General features: G+C 42.6%; 1 protein-coding gene across 5 annotated transcripts in view; it reads right to left on the bottom strand.

Moving 5' to 3' along the window:
* The window catches only part of Dgki (diacylglycerol kinase iota), a 452,147-nt gene that overhangs the window by 15,590 nt on the left and 414,367 nt on the right, over positions 1 to 22,190 (bottom strand). For all 5 annotated transcript variants that reach the window (XM_015989976.3, XM_015989977.3, XM_076566517.1 and 2 more), the window contains 2 exons: positions 11,706 to 11,743; positions 7,281 to 7,401 (listed from right to left, as the gene is read on the bottom strand). In XM_015989976.3, coding sequence (XP_015845462.1) covers positions 7,281 to 7,401; positions 11,706 to 11,743 — 159 coding nt within the window. The remainder of the gene's footprint in view (positions 1 to 7,280; positions 7,402 to 11,705; positions 11,744 to 22,190) is intronic.

The raw sequence follows: 22,190 nt of genomic DNA, 5'->3' as shown, positions 1-22,190 counted from the left end.
AAGGAGCTCTTGCAGCATTTTGATTGGGCTAAGACAGTAACAGTTTGACAAGGTAAAGATGAAGAAAAGGAAAAGGACTTTGTTCCTCACAGTGCTGACCTGGAGCACCACAACTGGAGCCCTGAGTTATGCCACAATGCTTATCCAGTCTGATTTGGGTATGCCTCTGGCTACTCAGGGTTCCTCAGCTGTTCCTTCAGTCCACTGCAGCTGGCAGAGGTAAGAAGAAAAGCCACCAATGCTGGAAGCTGGCATGTGTGCTCTTAAATCCTATCTAAAGGGACTCCACTTCAGTGAAGGACTGGAAAGTGATTGATACAATTAACCTAATGTCCCCGATCCTCCATCAAATAGACAGCTGAATGATTGAAGAATTTTTCAAACACTGGCAAGCAAATAGTCAATGAAGGAGAGGGAAGGGCAGTAGCCAGATCATGCCAGGTGGGAGTAGGGAGCTGTGTTTAAGGGGCCAGGGCCTTGGGACCTTTTTCCTCCTACTGGGTTGCCTCACCCAGCCTTGATATGAGGGTTTGTGCCTAGTCTTATTGTAATTTGTTATATTCAGTTGATATCTCTGGGAGGGCTGCTTTTTTTTTTTTAAGGGAAATGGAGGAGGAGTGCATCTGGGGGAGAGGAGAGGTTCAGGGGGGCAGAGGGAGTGGAGGGAGGGGAAAATGCAGTCAGGATGCAATGTATGAGAGGGGGAAAAAGAGTGCTGGCACATTTACTTGTCATTTTCAGAACCAGCTCTTAAAGCAGTGCTTCTCAACCTGTGGGTCACAACCCCTTCAGAGATCACATATCAGATATCCTGCCTATCACACACTTACGTTATGATTCCTAGCAGTAGCAAAATTACAGTTAGGAAGTAGTGATGAAGTAATTTTATGGTTGTGGGTCACTATGACAAGAGGAACGGTATGAAAGTGTCAGCACTGAGAAAGTTGAGAACCATTGCCCTAAGGATTATGTTTGCATGGCAAAGACACCAGAAGAGTTGATGCCAAATGCATCTGAATTCAAGCCATCATTCCCTCCTGGTTTGTACTGTGCTGGCCTATGGGAGATATGCTTTGTTTAACACTGTGCTGACCTATTTAGTAACCTCAGTGTGCAGCTTGGAGAATGGGTAGCTAAAATGATCAAAATAATCAACAAAACCCACACCAAATTCTTTTAAAAGATAAAGTGAATTTTAAAATATAGCACCTAATATTTTTTGTTGATCTGAGTCTCACTAATAAAGGAAAAAAGAAAGACGATAAAAAGTCAACAGAACTGTATTTTTTTTTTTTTTTTGGTTTTTCGAGACAGGGTTTCTCTGCGTAGCTTTGCGCCTTTCCTGGAGCTCACTTGGTAGCCCAGGCTGGCCTCGAACTCACAGAGATCCGCCTGGCTCTGCCTCCCGAGTGCTGGGATTAAAGGCGTGCGCCACCACCGCCCGGCAGAACTGTATTTTTTTTAACGTGTGTCAATGGTTCAGAGTTGGACTTGAGATAGATAGATAGATAGATAGATAGATAGATAGATAGATAGATAGATAGATAGATAGATAGATAGATAGAAGATAGAGATAGATAGTAGAGATAGATAGATAGACAGATAGATGATAAATAGATAGATGATAGATAGATAGATAGATAGATAGATAGATAGATAGATAGATAGATAGATGGATGAATATCCCCATTATGCATGCTGTACTCTTTTCCCCATGGAATTTGAAATAAGAACACTGAACTGTCAACAGACAATTCACAGTTCTTCCCCTAAACAGAAGGACTCTGGGGTGGTGTGAATGAGAATGCCCCCCCCCCATAGTCTCAGGCATTTGAGCACCTGGTCCTCAATTGGTGGTGATGTTTGGGTAGGTTCAGGTGGTACAGATTTACTGAATAAGTCACTGAGGGCAGACCTGGAGATTTAATAAGCGTCTGCCACTTCCAGTTTGTCCTCTCTGCTTCATGCCTGCAGTTGAAGACATGGGCTCTCAGCTCCTTCTACCAGCCACCATGGCTTCTGCATTTCACCTCAGATGGACTCCAACCTAAAACTGGAAGCCTCAAAATTCTTTGCTTTGGTCAAGGTTTTTATCACAGCAACAGAAAAGTACTTAACACAGAATCCTTGTATCTCGAGGGTTTACTCTCTCACACAGCTTCCCTGCACCAGAAAATAAGTGTTTTGAAGTCTTTATTGAAGGACTAGGGTGCAAATTTCTCTATGAAATCTTCACCTTTCTTCCAGAATCCTATGCATGTTCTCACTGGAACTTAACAGAGGACACTAGTATGCAGCTGCCATGTCTTGTGGCTTCTTACCCATGCCTGTGTTCATATCCCCTTGAATGGGGGGGGGGGGACAGAAACTGTATCATACATCATACATGTGCATGAGTTTGGGCACCTCACAGTGCCTCAGGTTTAACTCCCTGTCCAATGGAGATAAGAGAGTTTACTGTGTAGAATTGTAAGAATTTAAACTTAACATCTAGACAATACATTTTAGCAACAATGGGTCAATAATTATAAAAAAATTTTCAAAAGCATCTGAAACCCAAATATCATTTTTAGGTGTTTTTCTTTTTTCCTTCAGAGAAAGACCCATAGATGAAACATGGATTCAAAAAGTTGCAGGATACAGGGAAACATCTGAAAATTGAGGAACAGCGTTAGTTTCTTTTCATGTCTCTGTGGCAAAATACATAACAGAAGCAAAGGAGGAGAGGACCAATGTATGGGCTCACATTTCAAAGAGAACAGACCATCATGGCGGAGAAGGCACGGTGGTAACATGGTCCAGGGTGATGAAAGCATGCGGCAGGTGTGTATTCCATAGAACCAGCCGGAAAGCAGAGAGCTTTAGCTGGAACAAGGCTGACCTTTCACCGTCAAGCCTCACCTCTTCTACCTCCTAAGGTTAACAGTTGCTCAAAACACCAGCACCAACTGCAGACCACGTGTTCACAGAGGTGAAAAATTGCACGAGCCTGTGAAGAACACTGTATATTCAACCCATCACAGGTACAATTCAGACTAAAATATAGGGAATGCAGAATGCAGCAAAATGTCACAAATCTTTCAAAGTGAGAATGTGAATGTTGTGGTAAGGACTGGAACTTTCTGAAGTTCTGCTGCCCAGCACTACATCTGTGAGCTCTTACACTGGCCACTCCAGTTCCTGCTCCAGTGACCTCATCGTCTGCACTGCATATGCATTCTAGATGATGGGCCTTTTATAACGTGCATTCTTTAATTTGCCTCCTACCAATGCCTCCAAATCCTCTCTGCTGTTCCTTCCATTGCCCCAGACTTCCTCCCAGGACCTCTTTTCCCATCAGTCTCCCTGACGCTGCCAGCAGACCATTCCAAATCCTCCCCTGCCGCAGGACAAAGGCTGCACAGATGTGGATCGAGCTGGCACTGGGAATGCTAACAGCACTGTCATCCTGTCTCAGCGGGATGGTAGTCCTTTCTCTCTGGGACCAGAGGCAGAAAAAAAAAGTGGGGGTTAAAAAAAGCAGAAAAGAAAGACTGGGGTCAGAAAAAAGAGAGAAGACAAAATAACCCATTGAAATAAAAAGGAAATGCATGAGTGCAGTTTCTATCTGAGGAAACAGTAGGGGGCAGCGGGGTGGGCACCGGGAGAAGAAAGACAAAAGAACAAAATGCTCTGGGTAGCAAAGGGAGAAAACCACACAAAAGTCTTGGAGGGGCTAAGTAGGGGGAGGCAGCCAGTAAAAATGATGGTTGAAAGGAGCTGAAAGGTAGGAACCACTGAGAGTCCCTGCTGGAGCCCCTGGATCCACAGCCTCTGCCCTGTCTCTGGAATTGTTTCCACTCTTCCTCCTCCCATTGGCTTTTCAGGCCTTGAAATGCCCAGATTCCAGCTTTTTGTTTTCCCTCTAAAAGAAAGCAGTGTTTTGCACGTCTGAGAGAAGTACAGAGGAAGGTGCCTCCTATGGCTTTCTCAGGACACATCCCAGTCCCAGCCCATACCCCACAGCCATCTTAAAAGAGCCCTTTGAAGGAAATGGTATGGCTGGTGCTTCAGATAACTCATCTCTGGGGACTCTGGATCAGAAAGTGTCCTCCTGATTGTTAATCACTCTCCTCTCCCTAAGCACCCAACGAAGGGACAAAGCACAGTGACGCTCAGGGCAAGAAGGATGCTGTGAGCTGAGAACTGACTCAAGGGACCATGCAGAATACGACTTAGGTACCGTGAAAAGGGCCCAGCAGTACCTAATAACCACTGTCAGCAAAGGCTGAGTGCAGTCAGATGACAGGGCAAACAAGCTGTGCTGATCCCTCCATCTTGTGTTCTTGCTGAGGCCATTTCAGATTTAATTAGAATTTGAGCTCCTTGATGGAGAATCGCATGGAAAATTACTCAACTCTATTCTAGGACCTGAGGCCAAGATACCCCAGCTAACTTATCTCAGCTTCTGTTAAACTGCTTGCCTGTGCAAACCTCTTGCTGCAGTTGCTAAGATGTGGTTTTTGCCTTTAAAAGTCCCATTGGTCCAAATGTTTGGGGCTACACTTAGGTCCCAAATGCCTGGGTGTAGTCCCAGCTAGCTGAAATAAAGACTTTCAGTTGGCTCTAAATTATGTCTGAGTGGTCACCCCTGGTGGGATCCCCATAACAAACTCTTTGAAAAACCTGTGGGATTTCTATTATCTGAAGCCATCCGAGAGACTTGAACCAAGCTGATACACACATATACATGAATGTCAAGACATTTTCAGCATAAGAAAACATTTCTGTTATTCTGCAGTACTACCGAGTCAGAAGAGATTATGTTAGTCTGCAGAGAGTTCATGAAGTACTGAGGATAAAGTATGCCCAGGGCAATGCTTTCCGTTTATCTCTCCCTGACCTCAAGGATACTGTGCCCAAGAGGGCTTCCCATCATTTCAGAGAGGTAAATGGCTCTGCAAAGATAGTGTATGATATGAAAATGCACAGGTTAGCTGGAAGTGACAGGCAACACTTCTAATCCCAGTACCTGGAAAACAGAAGAGGGAAGATTGCTGCAAGTTTGAGGCCAGTCTGTCCTGAGAACTCCAGGATAGTCAGGACTGCGTAGAAAGATGCTGCCTCAGATCAGACGGCCACCTTCTGAACTTTGTACAAATCCTGAGGACTTTTCTTAAAAGGAAGAAGTCTCATAGCTGAGTGTGGCTTTAATTGGTGTCCATGTGCAATATTCCAAAATTTGCTTCTGCTCCCCATCAGTCTTTTTGAGAAATCACCATGTATAACAGAATAAACCTGTGGCGTATGTGTGCAGCAAAAATCATGCCACGATTTCATTTGCAAGTCTTTCCCTAAAGTGTAGCAGGTAGATGATAGGGGAGCAGAATGAATGATGCCTACAACAAACTCAAGACCACAGTTCATCTTTCTAGGACAGGTGGGAGTGGAACTACCCGGTCTGCTGGGGAAAGCCATTCTCCAGCACCCTCCTTTCTACCTTCACAGCCCTTCCTTCCATCCTTTTAAGCATAATTCTGGCCAAGAGTTGAAGCAAACTCTTTCTTCATGAGAAAGACGAAGGAAGGAGTCTCAAGTGATTGACAGCCTAATATCTACCTTACAAGGTCTTTGCAAAGAAAAAATTATGTGGTGTGTTCTGTACAGGCATTTGGCATATTATACGAGATTGAAAAATGGTAGCTGTGTTATCTACGTGTGGCTTTATAGCAGGACCTAAAACATCCACATTTAACTGTGATGAATTGATTTGTACACTAATTGTAGTTTTTTTTTTCAGCCTGCTATTGCCTGAAAATATTGAATGTATTTTCTGTTGAGTGCATATTTGAGCGTGTCAGCCTATAGCAGGGATTCCACATGGATTTGTTGAAAGGATAAAGGAAGGGGGGAAAGAACGAGTAGAAAAACGTAAATGTCCCCAGTTGCATAAAAGGAAAGCAAAGGGATGTGAGTACTCGTTAATCTACTCACTGTCTGCAGCCTGCATGCCTGTGCAGAGGAAGGGAGCTTGAAGGGCTGGAGAGATGGCTTGGCGGGTGTGCAAAGGAAGCAGGCTCAGCATCAATGCTCCAAGAAAGTTGCCTAGGCTTTCTGTGGACCCGGGTCTCACAGACAGACTCTCACTTATTTACCCTGAAATGCCTCAAAGAGAGGCATATTTTTCCTTCTACCCCACCCCCCTGCTCTTCTCTATTTCTAGTCACATCATAAACACGTGAAGCTGAGTGGTTTCTGTTCCTTATGTGTAATAATGTTTCCATTGGGCTCTAGAGGCAGATGTTAAGCCATCAGCTCTCCATCTTCGGAATTATCTAAGACCAAGCCAGAAGCGCAGTTAGTGCACCGTCTGGAAGGTGAGGCCCAGGCAGCCACACGGGACATGGCAGCATGAATTTTTCCAGAGAATGAAGTGTGAGCTGGGAGAAAAGACAAATGAGAGCCAAAAAACAAAAACTAAGACACTAGAAAAATGGGGTGGAGCAAACATAAGAATCTGCAGAAGGATCAACCTTCTGATATAGATGACCTGGCTGAGCCCAGAAAGTTAATTTATACAAAGTTCTGCAAAATAAAGACAACTATGTCAGGCTTTATTTGGGTAATAAAAATTTTAATCAATTAAATAAATAAATAAAGTTAGGGGCTGGAGAGATGGCTCAGTGGTTAAGAGCACTGGCTACCCTTGCAGAGGACGAGGTTCAAATCCCAGCACCCACCCAGTGGTTCACAACTGCCTGTAACTCCTGTTCCAGTGCCTTCTTCTGACCTCCAGAGGGACCAGGCACACACGTGATAAACAAGCACATGTGCAAGCAAAACATTTGTACAATGAAAATAAAGATACAAATTTTTAAAAGATTAAAATTAATTAATTGTATCTAATCATTTATTTTTGAAACAGGGTCTTACTGTGTAGCCTTGGCTGGCCTATCACTCACTCTGTAGACCAGGCTGTCCTCAAACTCATAGTATTCCACATGACTCTGCCTCCTAGGTACTGAGGTTGATGGCATTCACCACAGCTCCCAGCAATTCACTAATTTTCAAAAGCTGTTTTAAAATTTTTAAATTAATTACTTCCCCAAAGCCTTCCCTTTTGAAATCTGGATATAAAAATGGTTTATTTTAATTGCTTGGTTAAGATGGCCCAGATGCATCAGTGGGTATCAGAGAGACAATTGGTATTCCATTGTGAAGATCTCCTGGTTGAGTGTCAGTACAGATGATGCTGTCTAGAATCTCAGAGAGAAGTGATCCCTGGTAGATTGCCTACTCACCGTGGTCAAGGATGTACTTCACAATCTCCCCATTGCCAGTTTTAGCTGCGTAGTGAAGGAGTGAACAGTGGTCTGGTCCCTGAATTAACAAGCTGCCTCCGTTCTTATAGCTTTCTATGAGCTGAAAGGAAGAGACACAAGGAAAGAATATCAGCAGCAGCATACAGAACGGGGATAAAAGCTCCAAGGTCACACAGAAAAGTCACTTAGTAAACCACAGATGCTTTTAGCCTCAGAGGATGCAGCGAGAAGTGATGAAGCTCCAACCCTTCATCACTCACATGGATGGTCGATGCCTGACATAACTCCGGAAAAAGTCTGAGGGTATCAAATAGCTCAAGGAAGCAGGAATGTGCTGAACTGGCTTTCTTCCCCCTCTGTGGAGCCCCAGACTCTGAGAAGAAAACTAAAATTTCCTGAGGTTTATCCAGCTTTTGCTACAGCAGGAAGAACCTGGCTCTGGCTCTCTACGATCCTTTCCTGTATCTTTAGCTGTTCTTTGACATGTCATGAACACAATCACCAAATGCTTCATTTTCCTGCACACAGTGCTCGTACACACATATTGTGTGCACACATGTGTGCATGCACACACACTAGGAGGGAAGGTTCATTTTTTTTTCATCCTGATACCTTTTGTGAATCAGGCAGTGTATATGCAACACGGCTAGAGATGATCATGTAATAAAGAGAAGCAAAATGTGTGAAGGTCATTGTTTCTATATGAGAACAGCCAACTGTAGTGGGTAGCCATTCCAGCTTTGATCTGGAAGTTCCAACCCCCATTGAGGCTTCGGCAACTGTCACGCCTATAAGGCGTGGCCAAGGGAGGACCCTGGAGACCTGAGATCCAGATGGGCCAGCTCTCTCTTTGTTCCTGGACCCTGGACGCTGGAGGTTGACTGAGCAGAGCTCCAGAGAACACCACTGGTCTGTGATACACCTTCCCCAGACCCCACGACCTACCTATCCCTTCATTTGTAAATTACCCACTAAATAAATCTTCCTTTTAATTACATGGAGTGGCCTTAATAATTTCACCAATAGCCAACAGCCGGTGGTAGAAGCCAAGAATTTAGCCACCAGCGAGTAGGGTGGGCAAATGAAGATGCAGACCTAGTTCATGAAGTATCAGATGCTCTACAAAGTATAAATGTGTCACTGTTTTCCAAACCGTGGAATGTCAGGACAAGAGGAGCCTTGGTGAAGCTTCTCATAGATTATTTGAAGACAAAGAAGAATCTATCACCAGAGCAGGTCTCAAGAATACTAACACATAAGCAACAACAATATGACTCAGTCACCAGCCTCGCAGGCATCCAAATTCCACAGGAAAAACAGAAGAGTTGATTGCAGGGAGAGATGGTATGAGGCCAGCAGAGGGACGCCAGGGATATAAGCAGAGTTTTGGGAAGGAACCAGGGAAAAGTATCTAGAAATTCGATCAAGAAAGGGGGCTTATCTGAGGTGTCGGAAGGTTGGGAGCTAAGGGAAGTTGTACCCCCAAACTTTAGGGCAAGAGAACAGGAGGAAGCAGCATGGAGAGCCAAAGGAGAATCTTGCTGTGCTCTGCCACAGTCTCTTGTGATGACACTGTTTCTTTGTGGGCAGATCCAGTGACGATGGCAGTACAGACCTGCCCAGGCCAAGTAGGGATCAGCTGTGCTGAACTTGCCTTTTGGGAAGGTTGCATACTATGACTAAAAGTCAGCCCATTAGCAATTTAAGTTATTAAATTGTTACGTATCCCCACCTCATGGGAGCCCCGGAGTCTGCTCTTCTCTCTCTCTCTCTCTCTCTCTCTCTCTCTCTCTCTCTCTCTCTCTCTCTCTCTCTCTCTCTCTCCCTGTTTCATATGTATTGTGCATTCTTCACATGAGGGAAGTAAAAGAAAATTGAGAAGATGAGAGATAAACACACACACACACACACACACACACACACACACACACACACACACAAAGAGAAATGATTGAAAAAGAAAGCTCTTCATTGTCTGTATTTCATCTCATAGTAAATAAAGTATTACCAAGTCATTCCTCAGACATTTAGGAAATAATTATAATGTAGATTGTGCCAGGATAACCAGATAGATACAGTGATTGCTTGTATTTTAAGAAATTCTCTGTATTTTTTAATGTGTAGCAATACATCTAGGATCTGGGGAGTTGTTTTCCTATAATAAAAGCATAAGGAAAGAGCTTCAGATTGCGAACTGGATTAGAAGTGTCCAAGGGCAGGCTTGTTCTTGCTTTCCACAGAATCCAAGGTAAGTAAGTCCTTGCAGGATTGTATACTGGTGCTGGCTAGCCCACTAAAGGGCAATGACCATGAACTTCCAAGAATCCTGTTTAGGGGTGAGACTTCTTCTCTGGGCAACATTCCTCTGGAAATGGAAATGTTACAGTGGAAAACTGTAACATAAATTGGGGTGAAAGCTGAAAGAACAGAGAAGCAGAACAAGCCACAGCCAACCTCACCTCACCAACTCCTCAGCTGATCCTGTTTCCACAAATCCTCAGACTGAAAGCCTCTGAGTCCTCATCTTTGAGGGTCTCAGCTGAACTGCTGCTAAAAGCCTCTAGTTCCTGGTCCTCATGCCTTATATACTTTTCTGCTTCCTGCCATCACTTCCTGGGATTAAAGGTGTGTGTGCTTTCCAAGCAAAGGCATGAGATCTCAAGTGCTGGAATTAAAGGTGTGTGCTATCACTGTTTGGCCTCTATGTCTAATCTAGTGACTGGTTCTGTCCACTGATCCCCAGATAAGTTTATTAGGGTACACAATATATTGGGAGACACAATATATCACCACAGAAAACAGAACAGACAACATGGCCAGAATCATATGAATGAGCCTGCAATTGGCCCATATGTAGGCAACCCTCTCTCTCTCTCATTTTGCTTTCTGCTAGTGGTGTGCAGAAAATATAGAACAGACATACTTTGGTTTGTTCAATGGGTATGCTTCAAAACAGTAAGGAAAGAAGAAAAGGAAAGGAAGAGGAAGAGGAAAGAGAAAGGGGAACACACTAGACAGGGAAAAGAGAAGAGGAAAAAGTTAGTAATTCTCAGCTTCCTTTTACAGACTGGTTTCTCAGCCTGTACTGTACATGGGCTGATGGGAAAGGTACATCACCCACTGTGGTGGTCTGAAAGAAAATGGCCCACAAAGGGAGTGGCACTATTAGGTGTGACCTTGTTGGAGAAAGTATGTCACTGTGGGGGCGGGTTTTGAGGTCTCTTTTCTCAAGCTTCCCTCAGTGTATCAGTCAGTCAACTTCCTGTTGCCTACAAGATGTAGCACTCTCAGGTCCAGCACCATGTCTGCCTGCATGGTGCCATGCTCCCCACTATGATGATAATGGACTGAACCTCTGAACTGTAAGCCACCACCCCAATTAAATGTTTTACTTTATAGGAGTTGCTGTGGTCATGGTGCCTCTCCACAGCAATAAAAATGCAAACTAAGACACCCCTTCAGAGGCAGTCAGTGCCATTCCAGTGCCAACACACTAGCACTGCTGGAGTAACACAGAGACTCATAGGTAGTCATGAGCCCCCAGATAAATAACCCAAGAACAGTTAGATCTTTTAGAATACTCACAGAATACATCATGACAAATATTTTTAATAACTATGTTGTTAGAAAAAATTTATATAGCAAGACTAAGCCAGCTAACATTTCAGGCATCTTTCTATGCAACATGAACAGTATTGGCAGCCTTATCATATGATTACATCCAGTCTTACAACAAACCAAGAAAGAAATAACACTGTTATCCTGTTTTACAGATAAAGAAATCAAGGCACCGAGAAAATGTGCTAAAGGCATAAAACCACACATAGAGTGAATGACAGAGGCAAGATCTTAAGTCAGGCAATCTACCTTCAGAACTGACATTTGCTTTCAAGGAGATGGTGACCATTTCCTTCCTTGTGAACCAAATTCACCAGAAAATACAAGCACAAGTTGAAATGCCCCAGATGGACTAGCCTGCCTTTTTTTAGTCAGCTGTGACTTCTAAAGCAGATGAGTATATCAACAGGTGCAAGCTCTGAGCTGGTTCATGCATTTCTAGGTCTTACTCAGGCCATTCTTATGTATGTATTCATTCACAGATACATCTGAAAAAGAAGCCTTCAGATTCTTCAAAGATTAGTCTTAGATAGCAGGGATTCTAGGCACAATGAGCATTGCATCCTGGGAATACAATTCTTTTTTTTAAGGCACCAAGGCAAGTCCAGGGAATTCTACCACACTCCTTTGCTGTTAGGAGATGCAGAACGTGATGAGTGCTCTCCTCACTCTCTCTGTTCATTCCTCCTTCTCCTCAGCCAGTGCAGGCAAGGGAAGTAGTTTATAGACTGGATCATGAAAATCTGGAGAGGCAATCACCAACATTGTGGTAGGAGAAGAGCTTACCTTCATAAGGTCACCAGTTATTACTGCCTGCAAAATTGCTGTGGAAAACAAAAGAGAGATGTCTCATTAGTAGAAGACCCTCTCACTGAGACGTTAGAGCTGAATGGTTCCATATGTAGGAGAAGTAATTTATACGGGGGACAGGAACCAGGGATTCTTCATTAAACAGACGAAATCCCCTTCTTCAAGTCCTTTCCTACCCTAGTACCAATCATATACATGATTCTAGCACTTTACTGACCCCACCCCACCCCCATCCTGGTACTGCAAAGATGATGTGAAACGTGGAGTCACATTAGATTGAAATGTGACCTGAAGAGGTGTGGAGTGGAACGCTGGACAAACCAATATTAATCCCATGAGCCTCAGTTTCCACAACTGCAAAAGAGAAAGTCTAGAGCTCGTGGGCTAGCTGGACGGGTTAATCATCATGGCTCCTCCTTTCTGTCCTTCTACGTTGTTCTCTAGAGATTCAGTACATCTCCAGCCATTTCAGCTGGGAATACTGAAGCGACGAGCACTCACTGCCACGGATATTGGGGGATTAGAGATATAGAAGAGGAAATCAATGTTTCAGTTGTGTTCTGGGGAGAATAATCATGTTTGACCTTAAATTAATAGGTGGTTGGTCATGATGGAAATAAGCATAAAAGTCTTTGGTAACTTGAGTTATTTGTAAGGTATTTGTAACTTTAGAAAGAAAAATTAAAATTTCTAATGTTTTATGCATGTAGGATATAGAAAATAAATAATAATATTGTGTTAATAAAAGGGAAACAGTCATGCACATCTAAGACAATCATGGTTCACGAAGGGAGATGCTACCTGCATTCTTGTAGAACTGATGCCTGTGGAGAAGGGGATATATCAATTTGGAAACTAGTCAAACAATGGACTTAGCACTTCAAGTCACAGAGCTTCAGAAGAAAAAATAAGCTAAGTTTATTTTACAAAGGACCATTTTGCTCTTATTCAATTAATGTCTCAGTTTGCTTAAATGAAAGTCTAGTAGCATGTATCAAGAAACAAGGGCTACAGAGCTGGCTCCACAGCTCATTCAGGAAAGTGCTTGCTATGCAAGCGCGAGGAACTGAGTTTGATCCCCAAGACCCAAATAAAAGAAAAGCTAGACATGGTGGCATAAGCATGTGATTCCAGCACAAGAGAGGGGAGACCATCAAATTCCTGGATCTTGTTGACTAGCAAGCCCAGCCTACCCTGCAAGTGCCAGGTTCCAGTGAAATATCCTGCCTCAAAAACTAGGTGGATGGTCCTTGAAGAACCAAACCTGAAGTTGATCTCTGGATGTGCATACATAAATCATACAACACACACACACACACACACACACACACACACACACACACACACACACACACACACACACTATGAGAGGGAGGGAGGGAGGGAGGGAGAGAGAGAGAGAGAGAGAGAGAGAGAGAGAGAGAGAGAGAGAGAGAGAGAGAGAATCCTTGCTGCCACTGACTCTCTATTACACATTTAAGAGTCCTGAGTAAACAATGGCATCCAGTACTACAAGACTGAGTACCTTCTCTTTGCCAAAGCAGAAGCTTTGAAAACCTACAGAAAAGAGGGTGGCTGTTTGAACATGGAAGGAAGGAAGAGGCAAGAAGAAGGAAGGGGGAATGTGCAGGACTGGAAAGGACTATAAAAAGCTATATAAGCAATGCACACTTAGCTTTGAGCCGTTCTGTGACCCCAATCTCCCTTCATACAACACAGGGGCTCATCAGTTAGTCTTTGAGCTGAACAAAAAGAAAGTAAGGAAAAAACCCAAAGTGGGCCCCAAAGCAATTCAAAAGGACATGACTGTGGAAAGGATTAGTGGGGGAGACTGACCGTGGGAGGGAGAGGGAGAGGTGAGAGGAACCAGAATGCATTGTAACATGCATGATATTATCAAGAAAGCTATTTATAAAAAAGAAGCAAGAAGGGGAGAGGTATTGAAACAACAGAAAAGAATGACTATGCCTACAGAACCTTTGTTTCATAAAGATCCTGACATGGGGAGTGAAGTGGCCTTGGGGCACAGAGCCTAGCATGGTCTGCCAGCACCATAATGCACGCTCCTACACCTAGGCCTCTGTCCACTGCTACACTGACCTCACTGTGGGTGGAGCTCCACTAGGCACCATGACACCTGCAGAAGGTGGCCGAAAACACTGTTCCCAAGTTTGTAGTGCTGTGGAAACAGTGATGGATAAGGACATAATTCTGTATGATTTGCTGAACACAAACATTTTAAGCCATTTTTTTTTCTCCTTGACAAAGAAGGCCAACAGTTGTAATGTCCGCCTCTGTAGTGAGGGTTAAAGCTTTTAAAAGGCTTTATAAATAGATGGTAGGGGTAGTTTTTCAACACTTCTGTGACTTCACATAAACACACACACACACACACACACACACACACACACACACACACACACTACTATTCAGAAGGAAATTTCTGTTAAGGTTGACCTGACCTTTGAAGTTGCTCATGGGAAGCTCTGTTAATGCATCATATTTCAGGTGGGAAGGACAGATCAAGGAGCCATGAGGTGGTGTTTTCTTTCAGGATAGAAACCCCATAACAGATCACAAGGAAGGGAAGGCTGAGGAAAAATATTAGCAATTTCAGCTTGGAAAAGCAAATAAGTTTGGATTTTTATACGATTGAATGCTCCCTTGGCTGCAGTGGACTGTCCTGATTGTAAAAAAATAAAAAAAATAATAATAAAGGTAAACAAAGCTACAAAATGAACCTTTACACGGTCTTGTAACCCACACTCAGAAGATCAAACAGCAGCTCTGCTTATGTTTTCAAGACTATATAGACCTCTTCTCAGAATGTAAGTGAGCATAAAAAATAGGAGAGAGAAAGAAAGCTATGAGAAAATGAGGTCATTATTTTTAAACATTTATGTAAAATCAGACTTGGCTCATGTACCCAATAAATCCAGACAACAGAAGAAATCCCCAGGGCATATGCCGTGTAAAGATGTGAACCAATCAATCAGCAGGAGAGGGTAGGTAAGACCTGTGGCTACCAGTACAGTCAAAGAAGATTTTGTGGAGGATGGGAAATTTAAACCGACTATGCCTGAGAAGTAAAATTAATTGGTGAAGAAGACTTGGAAAGGCCTTATAAGATGAGGGAAGAATGTGAACAAAAACATGGAACTTGAAAATATAGTACTTGAGGGAAGCTGCAAAGAGTTCTGAGCAGAGGGCAACCCCACATCACATCTGCTGTAGCTTCACAGGCCACGGAAGTGAGTGCTTGTATGCCAAGATTAGGTACTTGGACTGGCTCTTCTTAGGTACCCGTCACCATCTTCCAGGTGGTAAGAAGCAAACAGAAGAGTTAAAATCAGATCACAGGACCATCCAAATGTCCTCTAGCAGGCCAGCCTGCTTCTTCTCTCCTTCTGAAATCAGTCATGACTTGCTTTTAAGTCATTTACCACCAATCCTCCATGCAGGGCCTCTTTCAACTTCTACCTTATTTCATTCATGAGCGATGCTGCTTGCTTCTGAGGCTCTCCAGCAGCCTCTCAGTTTGATATCCCCATAAGTACGTAGAAGATTGTATAACAGAATCATAACCACAAATATTTTCCATTGTGTTGGATATGGAAAGCATGGGTACTTATTTTAAGCCAAGAAACACACCCAAGGGTAGCTATTATGCAAACATTATTAGAAACAAGGCTCTCCTCTCTCCCCTGATTAATGTCCTTCCTTACGAACATTGTTGTCTAAGATCTCTTCTGCATAAAGACAGCCTGAGTCCATTAATATTCAACTCCAGAAAATAAGCTTGTGAACGATCAGGCTTAAAAACAAAATAATGAGCTGTTATGATTACAGCGTTATTCTTTATTTCTTGAACTCTGAGTTTCCTCTTTGGTTTTCACATAGATCCTTCATAATGAAAATGAATGCTTCAAATTTCCAGAAGCAAAGGGAACTTCAATTTTTAATATATCACAAAGGTTACTAGGTTGATGACTAAGTTCTTTGGAAAAATAAATTGTATAAACTTACATAGTAAGATAGGAAAGGGTGGAGAGCATTTTTAGAGGTGAAATGGCTTATTTTTCTCACTATACTGTGCCTTCAAGTAAATGGCTGTCCATACTCACCCCAAGATAGACTATTAAGACTGCCAGGAGGGCACTTGTCTTTCTCACAGCCATTCTTTGAGAACCTGGATTCATAAAAGCTTGGGTGCACTCAGACAGCCACATAGAAGAAAAGTATGACTTCTACTAGAGAGAATCTCCTTCTCTCCAAAAAGAGAAGAGGATGCCTACAATTGGAAAGTTCGTATCTCTCCGAAATTCACCTGGAAACTTTATTGATGTGGCGTAGGTGATAGGAGGTGGTGAGTCCTCCAGGGAAGTGACTAGATCATGAGCCTCTGCCTTTGTGAACGACATTGATGCCCTTATAGAAGACAGGTGAATGAGCTGCCAAGTCTCTCCATCTTCTCTGTCATGGGCAGAGGACTGAGCCCCCATTTCTGTGTTGTTCTAGCTTGTCATGATGTAGAAAGTAGTTATCCCTTGGAAACAGAGAGGGAGCCTGTGCTAGACATGAATTTTCCCAGCACCTAGATCCTAGACTTCTCAAACTCTAGATGGGGAGAATTAAGATTCTCATGAAAGAAAGGATACTGTAATCTTAAGAGCTTATTATGGATGCAACTTGTAGTATTTTGTTATAACAGCAGTAATCGATTTAGAGCCCTTACGTTCCCCTCATGTTAGGCTTTGTTTAAGACAATGAGGATATAGTAATATAAAAGCAAAATTCATTCTCTCCTGGAATTTACATTTAACCAAAAAGTACAAACAAGATCTGACTTTATACAGGCAGGCAGATATGGTGAATGTGTTGTGATTCATATTGCTCAGATATCAGTCTTATGTTCAGCTAGCTATAGTCCTGGGCAAATCTGCTTACCAAGATTCAGTTCTCTCACAGAAAACTGAAAATTAAAAACAGAATATTTTGAGGCTCTGTTTTGCAAATTGTGATGATTAGTCTTTAATATCAACTCACTAGAAACTAGAATCACCTGGGAAAAGTCTCAGCTGAGAAATTACCTAGGTATATTTGGCCTGTGGATATGTCTGTGAGGTATTGACTTGACTGTTAACTGACCCCACCCACTGTGGTGGCACCATTTCATTGGCAGGGCCCTAAATTATAGAAAAGTCAAGAAAGCTAGTTGAGCATATGGAGAAGGCAGCATGGGTGAATTCGCACCTCTCTACTCTTGACTGTAGATATGGGATTCACAGGCGTCTAAAGCACGCACATGGGTGACTGTCCCACAGTGATGGAATTTCAAACCAAAGAAAGTCCATTTTTCCTTCCCTATACTGCTTCTGGTCAACGTGTTTTACCACAGCAACAGAATGAAATTAGAACAGCAAGAAACTCAAGATCAGGGAATCTACTTGACAGAATACTGAGGCTTACTCATGTCTCCAACCTGGCCACAGAGAAAAACATTTTAGATGAAGGAAAATTATAATGCAAGAATTTGGTGTATGGTTACTTCTGAAGGAAAAGTTTAAGTTGTTATTCTTGATTTGCCATCAAAAATAGTTAGGAATAAGGCCGGGCGGTGGTGGCGCACGCCTTTAATCCCAGCACTCGGGAGGCAGAGCCAGGCGGATCTCCGTGAGTTCGAGGCCAGCCTGGGCTACCAAGTGAGCTCCAGGAAAGGCGCAAAGCTACGCAGAGAAACCCTGTCTCGAAAAACCAAAAAAAAAAAAAAAAAAAATAGTTAGGAATAAAAGGTATAAAGAATGTGGCAGGGTGGAGAGATGGCTCAGAGGTTAAGAGCACTGGCTGCTCTTTCAGAGGTCCTGAGTTCAATTCCGGGTAACCACATTGTGGCTCACAACCATTGATAATGAGATCTAGTACCCTCTTCTGGTGGGCAGGGATACATGCAGACAGGATACTGTATACATAATAGATAAATAAATCTTTTTTTTTTTTTTTAAAAAAAAGAATGTTGCAAAGGCACACATATGCATGTAATTCTTTTTTTTTTTACTTTTAATTGTGTGTCTATGTATGTTGGTATGTACACATGAATGCAGTGCCAACAGAGGCCAAGAGATGGCATCAGATCCCCTAGAATTAGACTTACAGGTGGCTATGAACCACACAATATAGGTGCTGGGAACCAAAAATGGTTCTTTTGGAAGAGCAGCAAGGACTCTCAACCTCTGAGTCATCTCTCCAGCCCTGATGTAATTCTTAACAAATCAAATGAAAGACCTGTACATTATATATGGAACAAAATCAAAACCATCCACACAAAAATATTTTTAAGACTAATATGTAATCCCCAACTATTGTTCAGTCTTAAAAGTAACATATAATGACCTAGCTCATTATCACCTTCTCATGGTAGCAACCATCCAAATGCTTAAAAGTATTGTAGAAAAAATTAAAAGGAAAAAGTATGAACAAAGAATGATGTGGGAAAATCTCAAAGATAAGTTAGTTGATTCACTGAGAGTCATAACCATGGATTTGGAAAGCTGTACATAGCTTTAAATCAACACTTCCCTGTCTGGAGCAAGGATGACAACTACCTAGTTAGTAGAAATGTTGTGTCCTCCACCTGTCTTTGTCTGACATCAAACTCCTATTTCACAGATGGAAAACAAAGAATTTAGAACAGGAACTGTCATTTCCCAAGTCTCACAGACAGCAAAAGATCAAAGATAAAGATGAGTTTCATTTCCACTATTTTCTGCCCCTCTCTCTCCTAAGGTCAAGTGATTTTCACCATAATGATCTGGCTGGTTTGTTCTGTACTTGGACCACGATGCCTCCAAATTAAAACAAAAGACCTATTAAACAGTAAAGTCAATGTGTAGTCTTAAGATCAACCTCTTTTTGTGTAAATGGAAACACTGAACGATGAACAGACCCAAGGCAAATGTTAGGTGCAGAGTTTGTTCAGTCTGGTGAGGACTGAAATTTTCAGACATTCCCTGGATGCAGTCATGTCTCTAGAGAGATTTCTCCACATAGCTTTTCCTGGGTTTACTTGATCAGAAACACTGTCCAATTTTTCTGTTTGTGAGCAGCCAGTCATCATACATGAGCAACAAACCGTGCAAGCTTAGCTTGCAACGATGGAATTTAGTATAATCATCAAACACGGCAAAGGTAATCTAACACACGCTTAATGGTATGGACAGCCACTGTGAATTATGCTAATTAGGCATAAATGGGAAGCAGCTCAGGAAAATGATTGCAATTAATATTATTTTACATAGACTCACTGAGCAAGTCCAAGATGGGGTGAGGAAAAGGAGAAATCAGATATCTCTAAAGACCTCTGCATTTTAATCTGGGCCTAAGGGAATGTCTGACAATCAGAACAGGATATGAGACAAGTGATTTTCTTTTTTTTTTAATAGCTAAAGTACAGAAGTTGCACTGAGAAAAACAGATCTATTGAAGAGATCCATGGCTGTTCTTATAATAACACACAGGCCGGCATCAGCTATTATTGCACAGCGGGCGATCTCAGAACACCTTGGTTTAGGACACAGCTGTTTATTTGGTTCAAATCCATGTGCTGTGTGTGCTGTGGACAGAGGTGTTCAGAGCAAGTTTGTCTCTGTCCCACTGGATGCCGCCGGTCTGTCCACTGTCATTGTGACCACACGCAGGGCTCTGACGTGGAGCTGGCTTTATTGGAGCCTATGGTTGATCTCACTTGTCCTCACAGAGGCTGTTCCAGCTTCCTTGGGAAATGATGGCTGATTCCAAAAGCCACCGTGGCAGGGAGCCCATGGGAGGAAGCTCCCCATACTTTGGGGGTCCTGAACCATTCTTCTCGCTGAAGTTCTGGTTTAGCCGTAATCAAGGAGGGAAGACTCGAGTTCACTGGACAGAGTCACCCCGCAAGATGCATGCATAAATGCGGGTGATGCTGACTGCGTTTGTTATCCCACGCTTTCACCTCAGAGACCAGGACTGTGATATGCTTGACTTGGAATGCTGATTTAGACTTTTAACTAATATTGAGAAGTGACTCTAACCTCTGTGGCCCATGTCATTTGTGGGGACATATTACACATCTAATGTCATGTGTTTTATCATGTGTGCTTCGGCGGAAATAAAGTTTAAAAGGCCAATAAATGCATATTTGAAGGAGTACCTTCTGGAGAGGAAGAAAGAATGGCAATAACTGACAGATTTACTTTCCAAAAGTGGTACTAGAACATCTCTCTTCTGGCACATACATCTTGCAATGTGGTTTTGACACTCTTCCTAGTGCGATCTGGGGTTTGTGTCACCCTTCTCTTGAATATGGGCAAGCCAGAACTTCAGCGAGAAGAATGGTTCAGGACCCCCAAGGTATGGGGAGCTTCCTCCCATGGGCTCCCTGCCACGGTGGCTTTTGGAACCAGCCATCATTTCCCAAGGAAGCTGGAACAGCCTCTGTGAGGACAAGTGAGATCAACCATAGGCTCCAATAAAGCCAGCTCCTCGTCAGAGCCCTGCGTGTGGTCACAATGACAGTGGACAGACCGGCGGCATCCAGTGGGACAGAGACAAACTTGCTCTGAACACCTCTGTCCACAGCACACACAGCACAGGGATTTGAACCAAATAAACAGCTGTGTCCTAAACCAAGGTGTTCTGAGATCGCCCACTGTGCAATAATAGCTGGTGCAGGCCTGTGTGTTATTATAAGAACAGCCATGAATCTCTTCAATAGATCTGTTTTTCTCAGTGCAACTTCTGTACTTTAGCTATTAAAAAAAAAGAAAATCACTTGTCTCATATCCTGTTCTGATTGTCAGACATTCCCTTAGGCCCAGATTAAAATGCAGAGGTCTTTAGAGATATCTGATTTCTCCTTTTCCTCACCCCATCTTGGACTTGCTCAGTGAGTCTATGTAAAATAATATTAATTGCAATCATTTTCCTGAGCTGCTTCCCATTTATGCCTAATTAGCATAATTCACAGTGGCTGTCCATACCATTAAGCGTGTGTTAGATTACCTTTGCCGTGTTTGATGATTATACTAAATTCCATCGTTGCAAGCTAAGCTTGCACAGTTTGTTGCTCGTGTATGATGACTGGCTGCTCACAAACAGAAAAATTGGACAGAGTGTTTCTGATCAAGTAAACCCAGGGAAAGCTATGTGGAAAAATCTCTCTAGAGAAGTAGACTATGGGGCAGCAGATGGTATAAACTTCCCATTGGCCAAGCAGGGTGTCATACTGATTGATTAAGGAGACAGTGTGACCTATACTTGTGATCTGATTGAGTCAAGTATGAACGCAGAATTGAGTTTGTCAATCATTCAGTGTTTTCACTGACACAAAAGGAATTGGACCCTGAAACTGTATATTAACTTTTCTTAACTTTATGTCTTGTCATTTCAAGCAGGATAAATTAGTGTACTTGTTGGTTGACTTACAAATTTAGTTCAAGATATGTTCTGGCCCCAGTGTCTTCTTAGTTACCAGTGTGAGATAGAACTTCTCTGATTTCCCCCTTTTTCCTCCACCAAAATTTCCATTCATTATAGTATAATTCAGTGGTTCTCAACCTTCTTAATGCTGTGAACTTTTAATACAGTTCCTCAGGTTGTGGTGACCCCAACCATAAAAGTATTTTTGGTTCTACTTCATAACTGTAATTTTGCTACTGTTATGAATTATAATGTAAAATCTATGTTTTCTAATGGTCTTAGATGATCCCTAGGAAAGGGTCATTCAACCCCCAAAAAGTCACAACCCACAGGTGGAGAACAGTCCTTGAGTTATTTTACTGGTGTGTCCTCCAGTTGAAAAAATACTGTCTAAAATATGCAAGCACATATTTCATGTCACTCATCATCATTTTCATTATAGGGACTAAACATTAGCAGCATCTAATACTTCAGTGATCTTATATCCAAATCATGGCCTGTGCCATATCTACTTCAGAGTGTATAACCATTTATGGGAGACATAGACAGGCTTCGTTTCCCTCTAATGATAGACCTAATCCTCAAATTCAATTAGCTCCTAGTAATTGCATGCATGAGTGTATATGGGTTCTTTCCATCTGCTGTTGCAATCCTTTTGAAACCCCTATGAGAATGGAAGAAGTTTTCTGTTTGGACAAAAATAGAAATGCAACCATCTAGTGTTCCCTCCAGCAGAAAAACTCTACCTTGCTGCCAGGGGACCAGAATGTGCCCTCTCTGGAAGTCCATTCACCCCTTTTATTCACCACTGGAATTGGCTGTAAACAGTGCAGCGACCAGATGTTTCCTAGCAGCATCTCATTTGGTATTTTGTTGTTGTGAAAGTGTTAGTTGTTCTGTGTGTTTAAATCCCAGCACTGCAGTTAAGCCAAAGGTATGCAGAACATGCTTTTATACCCCCTTACTTTTATGATGCCACAGCTTTCTCTGAAAACTTTATGGTATGAG

The sequence above is a fragment of the Peromyscus maniculatus genome, chromosome 3 (genome assembly GCF_049852395.1).
Source record: "Peromyscus maniculatus bairdii isolate BWxNUB_F1_BW_parent chromosome 3, HU_Pman_BW_mat_3.1, whole genome shotgun sequence".
Taxonomy (NCBI): Eukaryota; Metazoa; Chordata; class Mammalia; order Rodentia; family Cricetidae; genus Peromyscus; species Peromyscus maniculatus.
This window is presented reverse-complemented; position numbering and strand designations above follow the sequence as displayed.